The sequence below is a fragment of the Sinocyclocheilus anshuiensis genome, unplaced genomic scaffold, assembly GCF_001515605.1.
Source record: "Sinocyclocheilus anshuiensis isolate Anshui unplaced genomic scaffold, SAMN03320099.WGS_v1.1 scaffold300, whole genome shotgun sequence".
In the NCBI taxonomy this organism is placed as follows: domain Eukaryota; kingdom Metazoa; phylum Chordata; class Actinopteri; order Cypriniformes; family Cyprinidae; genus Sinocyclocheilus; species Sinocyclocheilus anshuiensis.
In genome coordinates, this window is record NW_015557379.1 from 3,228,614 (window position 1) to 3,238,481 (window position 9,868).

Below are 9,868 nucleotides of genomic sequence, written 5' to 3' on the forward strand. Positions count from 1 at the left end.
GAGATACAATTATTTGAAAATCTGGAATCTGAGGGTGCAAAAAAATCAAAATATTGAGAAAATCGCCTTTAAAGTTGTCCAAATGAAGTTCTTAGCCATGCATATTACTAATTAATTAAGTTCTGATATATTTACAGTAGGAAATTTACAAAATATCTTCATGGAACATGATCTTTACTTAATGTCGTAATGATTTTTGGCATAAAAGAAAAATCTATAATTTTGACTCCTACTATGTATTTTTGGCTATTGCTACAAATATACCCCAGCGACTTAAGCCTGGTTTTGTGCTCCAGGGTCACATATTAGTTATAGTTTATTTTAAAAAATGTAAAAAAAACTTGAATGCAACAACACACCGACAATCGAAGAACCCCGAAGTTACCAAAATCGTAGATCAAAATTTGATAAAACAGCTCCTGGCTGTAGAAAACAGGAGAGAAGAGTAGGTTTGTTGACACATATATTATAAAAATCTGTAGAAAATGCTGGAATAGAAAGTACGGTCAAGAATGGAGTGATGTCAGCAATTGTTGTGGTTCTAACCTGAGTTTGGTTGTATTGAGCAGGTAGAGTTTGGTCTGGTGCTGCACTAGAGTCCACTGAGGATTGACTGAACCTACGAATGAGTGATTCTGGAGCAGATCCTGTAAACCTGTGGAGGACAAAACACTAAATTCATTACATTATACCATTAAGAAATTCATTCAGTAATGATGCATTATATTGATCAAAAGTGACAGTAAAGACATTTATGTTACAAACAACTGCTATTCCAAATAGATTCTGTTCTTTTGAACATTCTATTCATCAAAGCATTTTTCACAAAAATATTGAGCAGCACAACTGTTCTCAACACTGATAATAATTAGGGATGCACAATACTGGATTTTTGCCGATATCCGATATGCCGATATTTTTCAACTAATCTTGGCCGATACCGATATATTTCCCTTTGTTTGGAAACAACACCAAGTCTCTCCTGTGCAGAAATTATAAGCAAAAAATTTTTTTAATTGTTATAAATAGGTTTTATTTTGGTTAGTTTTTAACAATAACTTATTTGTTAGAATTAAATAAACAATAATGAAGGTTTTTTGACAGTACATTGAAGCTTTGAAAATAACTATAACTAAACTATATATCAATAGCTGTATTTTTTTCCCCAGAAAGATGCAGTGTTAACCCTAACATTTTATTTTAAGATTTAACATTTGTAGATGGTCTAAAGCAGAAGAGTTGTAAACTGCGATCGGACTCCGAGGTTGCTTTGTTTCTTCTTGATAGGTGAGTAACACCGTGTCTGCGCCGCAACAACTAAAGTCTGTCTAGTACACTGGACGTGACAAAGCGACCGTTGAAAATCATTTTAAATTTGTGTCAATACATCATGAATAGAACGCAGTAGCAGTTTTCTGTTGGGGATTTGTCGTGTCGTGCCGCATCCAGTATAGACCATAGATATGTATATATATATCTATGGTGTAGACAGCATCACTGATTATGAGTTCCATAGTATTTTGTCGCGCCGCGCCACTCGCGTCCGGTGTAGACATGGTGTAACATTGGTTTTCCTTTGTTTCACAGAACTAATCGTTGCCTGGTTAGCTTACGTATGTGTGGGGCGGAGCTATCAAAATAGGGGCGAGAACATTTTGCGGTAGGGGCGTGTTTGTTTTGGTGATTTCAAATGTCAACATTGGCTACCAGAAATCACTTACCCCACCTTTAATGTTTCTTGAACAGCAAATCAGCATAACAGAATGATTTCTGAAGGATCATGTGACACTAAAGACTAAAAAAAAGGCTAGAATTTCAGTCTGTGGATATTAAGTGGATATTGTTTAACCTTTGTGAGTATGCTGCTCAATATCTTCCCGGAGCTCCTTTATGCTGGTCAGTTTAATGAAGCGTCTCCTGGGAAGAGAGGCGGCCGTCAAATCCTCCACCTCCTCAACATGAGGTCTTTTCCTGAAGACCAATCAAACAACAGGTTGATCTTCTGCTTAGAAAGCAATGCGAGTAGAGAGGTTAGCGACGTTTGCATTGTGAAAACTTACTCCATATGCTCTGCTATGTGTTAAACATTATTCTTTTTTTTGTGTAGTGAACACTTTAAGTTATATATCTACATCGAAACTGGAAGCCTAAGAAAAAAGTAACAAGTGCAACAACTTGCCCCAGGCTCCTCTTATATAACTGAAGTCCCACACAAAACTCATCAACAGCCTGTTTTGTGCGTTTCACCTTGGTGGTGCTTCATCAGGAGGAGGCTGACTGTCTGTCTGTGGATCCTCTGCTTCACACGGCTCCAGAACATCCAGAGCAGTCAGCAGCTCCAAGTGGTCTGGTTCGGCTGAACCCTGAGCAGCAGTGGAAGAGCTGGAGGCTTTATCTGACCTGCTCTGAGCAGCAGACGATGAGGTTGATGGCTGGAGAAACGCATCCAGCTTCTGGACTTTGCTGTCAGTGCGGACCATCTGATGGGCGTATACTCGCTCCTGGGAATCTGCTGAGGAACTAGAGGCTTTTGACGCGCTGCTGGACGCCGAAAGTCCTGGAAGCAAAGTCTATGGATCATGCACATCAGTCAAGCGTTGGTCAGATTAGAAGATGTTCAATATTTCCTGCTGGAATTGAAGGATCACCTGTGTGAAGTATGTGCGTGAAGAGTTCGAGCCAAGCAGTTTACTCTCGATGTGTTTCTGAACGCTCTCGATGATGCTGTCCTCATGCAGGAAGTGCACCTCGTGCTTGGTGGGGTGAACGTTCACGTCAATGTTTTGAGGAGCAATCTCTAAACTTCAGAGCGAAAGCAATTGTAAAGTATTAGTAAAACATTTCTAGATTTGCTTTACATGAATGAAGAAAGCAGACTTCACTAGCATTTCAAAATTTGAGGTCTGTACGTTTTTTAAGAAGAAGTGCTCACCAAGGCTGCTAATAATATTACAATTTAAAAGAATTCCTTTCTATTTGAATATGCTTTAAAATGTAATTTATTCCTGTGATGTAAAGCTGAATTGTCAGCATCATTACTCCAGTCTTCAGTGTCACATGATCCTTCAGAAATCTTTCTATGCTGATTTGGTGAAAAACATTTCTTATTATTATCAATTTTGAAAAGTTGTGCTGCTTAATATTTTTGTGGAACCTGTGATACATTTGTTTTAGAATTCTCTGCATTTATTTGACACAGAAATCTTTTGTAACATTATTAGAAATGTCTTTACTGTCACTTTTGATCAATTTAATTGTAATTTAATTTAAAATAACCAATTTACTGACCTCAAACTTTTGAACGATAGTGTATACTTCCATACTACAAAGTGACTTACCTAAGATAAAGAAAAGGATGAGTGTTTTTGGGTAGATAAGCAGTGTAGACAGTCTCAATTGCCTTTTTCAGGGCACTAGACTCCACCAAGCGATCTAGAAGACAAAGTCAGAATTATGAAAGTCTTGTGTTCAAATGATATTGATCAGAACAGTGATTATTCATCATAAAGACAGCTAGGATTTTTTCCAATGCTTTTAAAAACTAAGATAGAAACAAACTTGTAACACATACGGTTGATAAAAAGGATAAGGATGCATTTCTTGACAGAGTAGTTGGCATTGGAGATGTAGCCCTTCATTTTAAACGCGAGTTTCTGATCTTCACACTCAACTTCAATCAGCTCCCTGAAACACACATAGAAATGTTTGCTTTACTCCATCATTGAACCTCAAATCAATGTATCCTTTTGTTAAAATGAGGTTAGAAAATGTTCACAGTACCTAAAAATGATCAAATAAAAGTACCTGCTAACAGCTACACCGAACACAGCACGAATGTTATCCAGCACAGAGGCGTTCTGAAGGGTCTTCACATCTGCAACCATCTCACCTTGCTAAAACAGAGGGGGGGAAATGTTATTATACATATTTAGATTCAATTTACTCTTTAACAATGTTATTTTAGTATCATTAATATAGTATTTAAGCTTTTTTTTTCAAAATATATTTTGTTTTCCTTTTAATTTTAGCTACTTTTAAGAAATGTAGTTTATTTTGACATTTTTATTTATTTTATTCATTATTTCAGTTTTAGTTTGAATACTTTTAGTACTTTACCTTAAACAAAATAAAAATTAGACCACTAACTGAAATAATACTAGTTTACGTTTGTTTATAATTCATTTTATTTCAGTTTCTGTTTATTTAAATGAGCAAAAAATTGTTTTAATTTTAGTTAAACTATAATAACAACACTGCTATGAAATGAGCATTTCACCTTCTTGACAGAAAAACTTTTCCCAGAGTTGTGAATGGCGTATCTGTATGACAAGAAATACATACAGGTTGACATGAATGATCATTCCGGATCTTAAAGCAGAACAAAAACCTTCTGGAGCTCATGAACACACCTGCTCACAACCTCAATGATTCTAGAATATTCCTCACTGGGGCTCTTCAGGGCTTTCCGTCGGGTAGACACATTATAGAACAGATCTTCTACCTGGAATAAAAATCGATTGATCATGGATTTGGGTTGGTGGCGAGTTTAAATCATGGACCTTTCCTGATCCCACCCCCACCCCCTCCTCTCTCTCCCACTTCACTTTCTATCATCACACTGTCCTATCTAAATAAAGGCAAAAACGCCATAAATAAATCTTTTTTAAAAAATGTAAAAAAAAAAACGACTTAATGTCAGGTAAACCTACAGAAATCAATGTCCCTTGGTTTCCAGCGCAGGGTTTAGGTGGAGCTTTCAGCTTCCCATCACAGTAACTGGCCCTGTGAACAAAACCAAAGTCAGACCTCTTTATTAAAAAAAAAAGGCATAATAAATAAAATAATATACTTATTGAGCTGTGGTATATTAACATTCTGCATGTATGCTAAAATATATACAAAATTATATAACAATATCTCAAATATTTTATATTATATAAAATAAAAACATTACCTGTACGCACATTTTGCATCGGCTGTTTTAGTGGTGATTGTTACATGGGCTACATGACTTACACTGGCGAGAGCCTATCAATGAAGAAGAGATTTAGAGTCAAGGTTAATCAGTAAACGCACTGCGATCAGCTGAAGTGATTCATACCTCCCCTCTGAATCCATATGTTGCGATTGATGACAAGTCCTCAAAAGACTGAAGCTTGCTGGTTGTAAAACGCTCACAGACTATTTCCATATCATCTTTCTGCAAAAAAATCAAAATGCAACAAGCTCCGAATAAGAAATTTGTCATTTAGCAATGTCTGCCGGTGTGTGCACTGCAGTGTAAAAATAAGTGATTTACCCTGATGCCAGTGCCGTTGTCCTGAATGAGGATGAGCTTCAGTCCGCCCTCTTTCACTGTTATCTGGATATTTGTGGCCTTTGCATCCAAACTGAGGATTTAAAACAAATATTAGTGTCTCATATTGTGTCAAATGCCACTGTTGACATATTAGGGTCATTTCCCATAACAGGTGCCATATGTGTTCCTTATATACATGTACAAATTTGCATTAACAATGAACAGCTGGTGCCAACATTTATGTTTAATATAGACATTTTCAAACATATCACAGCATTGTGCCGTTTTAGTATAATTTTAATATTATTTTAGCACTATTTATATACTGTTGTAGTATTTATTCATATTTACAATAATATTATAATAACAGAATAATAATGAATTAGCTTTTAGGTTTATATTTCCAATTGCTTTTCATTTTAATGTAGTCATTTTGTTATGTGCGGTCATTAATACTACATATATAGTTGTTGCTTTAAGTAGATACCAAGGTAAAACTTTTCTAATATCCGTTTTAAGTTTTTTAACAGTATATTTTATTTCAGCTGTATTGAATTTAACGAAAACGATTTTAAAAGTTTTAGTTGAAGTTGAAGAGATTTTACAATAAACATGAGTGTTTATTAGTGATATGAAAAGTCGTGCCAGATAATAATGTACAATAAAGTAACACCAGTCATAAATAATCAATAAACGTCATCATGTATTAGTGACTATATTAGTTTTTAGTATTTGTTTACTGGTGATGAACCTCTGCGACACCAGTTATTAGGTATAAATTAATAAAATCTCATCAGACAGAAGTTATTATTAGAAGTTATTGAGAAGTGCTCAATAAAAGCCTTTCACCAGTTCTCCATCATCTCTTTGATAGCATTGGCAGGCCGCTGGATAATCTCTCCTGCTGCGATGCGGTTCACTACAGTCTCATCGAGTTTGCGGATGACTCCAGCCATGATCAGCTCTCACTCATTCACTAAATGATAAGTAAACACAAACACATTCACATGAACTGGCACTCGTTCACTACATCAAATATAAGCACTTTCAAATGCACGTGAAGGTTTGTTTACGTCTCACGTGAGACCCGCTGAACTTCCAAGAGCGCGAATGGCGAGCGCCCGCCTCCCGAGTGCTGTGATTGGCTGGTGGAAGAACTGCATCCGCCGACGTCATGCCTGGAGGGACGTAGTAGTTGTTCGATCCAAAGCGGTGCGGTAAAGCAGTATTAACCAGATCGTGATTGAAAAATGATAATACTAAATATTTGTTTTTAACAGTTCAAGTACTAATGTGCATGACTCGGGTGAATAAATGCAGAAAGATGTAGTTTTAATTTGTCGTTCTTGCGTGGTAGAGCAAGTTTTAATCACTCATAGACTGTAAAACATTTTCCAATTATTATTAGGCTACTAATAAACAAAAAAATTGAACAATTAGGCTACTAATAAACAAAAAATGGAACAATTAGGCTACTAATAAACACAAAAAAATGGAACAATTAGGCTACTAATAAACAAAAGAAATGGAACAATTAGGCTACTAAAAAAAAAAAAAAAAAAAAAAAAAAAGGAACAATTAGGCTTCTAATAAACAAAAAAAAATTAGGCTACTAATAAAAAAAAAAAATGGAACAATTAGGCTACTAAAAAAAAAAAAAAAAAAAGGAACAATTAGGCTTCTAATAAACAAAAAAAAATTAGGCTACTAATAAAAAAAAAAAATGGAACAATTAGGCTACTAAAAAAAAAAAAAAAAAAAGGAACAATTAGGCTTCTAATAAACAAAAAAAAATTAGGCTACTAATAAAAAAAAAAAATGGAACAATTAGGCTACTAAAAAAAAAAAAAAAAAAAGGAACAATTAGGCTTCTAATAAACAAAAAAAAATTAGGCTACTAATAAAAAAAAAAAATGGAACAATTAGGCTACTAATAAACAAAAAACAATTAGGCTACTAATAAACAAAAAATGGAACAATTAGGCTACTAATAAACAAAACAAAAAAAAAAAGAAATGGAACAATTAGGCTACTAATTAAAAAAAAAAAAAAAAAAAAAAAAAAAAAAACAAAAACAGTAAAAACGTAATTTAAAAAAATATTATTGCAATTTAAAGTAACTGTTTTCTATTTGAATATATTTTTAAAATGTAATTTATTTCTTTGATCCAAAGCTGAATTTTAAACAAAAAACAATTAGGCTACTAATAAACACAAAAATGGAACAATTAGGCTACTAATAAACACAAAAAAATGGAACAATTAGGCTACTAATAAACAAAAAAAAAAAAATGGAACAATTAGGCTACTAATAAACAAAAAACAATTAGGCTACTAATAAACAAAAAAATGGAACAGTTAGGCTACTAATAAAAAAATAAATAAATGGAACAATTAGGCTACTAATAAACAAAAAACAATTAGGCTACTAATAAACAAAAAATGGAACAATTAGGCTACTAATAAACAAAAAACAATTAGGCTACTAATAAACACAAAAATGGAACAATTAGGCTACTAATAAACAAAAAACAATTAGGCTACTAATAAACACAAAAAATTGAACAATTAGGCTACTAATAAACAAAAAAATGGAAATGCTTCATATAAGTAAATTGTTAATTAGTTATATTACTTGTATATTTGTAAACAAGTATAAAATTATTTGAATGTAAAGTACCTATAATGAAAATGAGGACTTAATTTTCTGTATTTTATAGAAAATGCGTGTGTGTGTGTGTGTGTTGGGCCAGTATTCAAAGGGCTAGTACAGTATATGATGCCTTTCATGACCAAATACACTGAAAAAAAAAAGCCTCAAAACAATTTATGTAGTCACAAATCTTTTGAAGTGAACAGGTTTGGTTTATATGACTTCATTTTATCTTTTGATGACATACTGAAATACTGACACTGTGATGATTAATGAAACCTGTTAGTATTACCAAATTATGGTAGCCTTCAGCATAAATTATGCATATGTGGTTTGCAGATTGCTGGTTTGGTAAGGAAATGAGTAAACAGCTAGTGAAATACTGCTCTGTGTCAGCTATTTTAGACAGTTAATGCTTTTGAAGAAGGTTTTCTCCACACCACTGTGTAAACTGTCATTTTATAAGAGGTCTGTTATGTGATTCACTTGCTATATAATGTCCCCAAAACTGTTTATATCCTAGATACACTAGATATAATTATGAATCCAAAATATAATAGGCTATATGTGTGTTATAGTTTATTTGTTTATTGTTCGAAGACTGAATGCTTTGTCATAGCAATAGAAAAACATCTAAAAGTGCATATTTATAGCGAAAGAAACAGCTCTTCAGACTGCCATGATGTTTTATGGCGTTTAAGGGAATAGTTTTGAACTACTTCAACTACAGAATCACAAAACAGTCAGCGGGGGGCAGAGGACAAGAGTGTTTGTGGTATGCTTCCTGGTTAAAGGAAAGAAGCTCTAGGGTACCGAGATGATCCAGTTCAATCAAAATTATTTTACGAAAGTGAAATAATTCTGTACTGAGTTGTACTGAGTTATCTGGTTCACACAGCTGACAGACTTATTTATTCAGTGAGTCATAGACCACAATGCAAGCATGCAACCTGTCTTGTATCTTTTGTTTCATGAATGTGTCTTCTTTCTATTTTATGTTTCGAGAATATGAAATTTCATGAATTTTTATGAAAAACTCTTTATACATTAAGTTTAGTTTTATTTAATGGTCTTAAAACATTTTGAAAAAATATGCCAACAAATCATGCATAAATGAAAATTCTGTCATCTTTTACTCATCCTCATGTAACTCCATGGCTTACTTTCTTCTGTGAACACACAGATATATTTTTAATCACTATAAAAGTATCATATATAAGAAATAGTTTTATGTGACCAGCAGACGGAAATTTAAGGTATAAGTTATACCTTTTGTGATCCACAGAAAAAAGAACAACATATAGGCGATGAGATTTTGGGTGAACTATTCATTATCCTCATGTCTACTACAGAGATCAGTTCTGGAGAAATGGATAATAATGAGCTACTCAGGGTACAGGAGTCACATCAACTGTTTCTAACGCGTCCTCATTTCATTTTGTTCTGAAATCCTGTGGTTGAGCTCCACACAGTCTTCCTGTGGCTAGACAAATGTCTTTTCTCGCTCGCTCACATGTAGGTATGTGAGGAATTCTTTTTCTTTGTTCTTTCATATTTTGAATGCAAATGCAAGTAATACCTGAAACCAGCTCCCTTCCCCTCTGGGTTGAGCTGTAAATCTTTCTCTTTAACACTGTCCCATGTTTGCTGTACTGAATTCACACTGAACCTTTTTACAAGCCTGTTGAATGAACTGGTCTGACCAATGCTGAACAAGGAACTATGAGTGCAACATTCCATTAGGTCTCTCTCTCTTATGGTTTCTCTAAAGCTTAACCTGTGAACTAGATTCTCTATTTGTCTCTGTTCTGCATTGAATTAAAGCTAAGGGCTACATACATCTTTTTTTTTTTTTTAACTTGGAACAATTTATCAAAGAGGAGTTTGTGGGTTTCTGGACTGGTTCCCCAAATGGG

The 9,868-nt window shown here is 34.0% G+C and overlaps 1 protein-coding gene across 1 annotated transcript in view; it reads right to left on the bottom strand.

Annotated features, from left to right (window-relative positions):
• Nucleotides 1-6,454, bottom strand: part of mlh1 (mutL homolog 1, colon cancer, nonpolyposis type 2 (E. coli)) — an 8,423-nt gene extending 1,969 nt beyond the window's left edge. The window contains exons 1-16 of the mRNA XM_016474675.1: nucleotides 6,373-6,454; nucleotides 6,149-6,275; nucleotides 5,300-5,390; nucleotides 5,102-5,200; nucleotides 4,955-5,028; nucleotides 4,710-4,782; nucleotides 4,410-4,501; nucleotides 4,277-4,319; nucleotides 3,805-3,893; nucleotides 3,572-3,684; nucleotides 3,339-3,432; nucleotides 2,649-2,802; nucleotides 2,248-2,570; nucleotides 1,850-1,971; nucleotides 547-655; nucleotides 360-423 (exon numbers count right to left, since the gene is read on the bottom strand). Of these exons, the coding sequence (XP_016330161.1) occupies nucleotides 360-423; nucleotides 547-655; nucleotides 1,850-1,971; nucleotides 2,248-2,570; nucleotides 2,649-2,802; nucleotides 3,339-3,432; nucleotides 3,572-3,684; nucleotides 3,805-3,893; nucleotides 4,277-4,319; nucleotides 4,410-4,501; nucleotides 4,710-4,782; nucleotides 4,955-5,028; nucleotides 5,102-5,200; nucleotides 5,300-5,390; nucleotides 6,149-6,255 (1,647 nt within the window). The 5' untranslated portion in view covers nucleotides 6,256-6,275; nucleotides 6,373-6,454. The remainder of the gene's footprint in view (nucleotides 1-359; nucleotides 424-546; nucleotides 656-1,849; nucleotides 1,972-2,247; nucleotides 2,571-2,648; nucleotides 2,803-3,338; nucleotides 3,433-3,571; nucleotides 3,685-3,804; nucleotides 3,894-4,276; nucleotides 4,320-4,409; nucleotides 4,502-4,709; nucleotides 4,783-4,954; nucleotides 5,029-5,101; nucleotides 5,201-5,299; nucleotides 5,391-6,148; nucleotides 6,276-6,372) is intronic.
• Nucleotides 6,455-9,868: the final 3,414 nt, after the last annotated feature.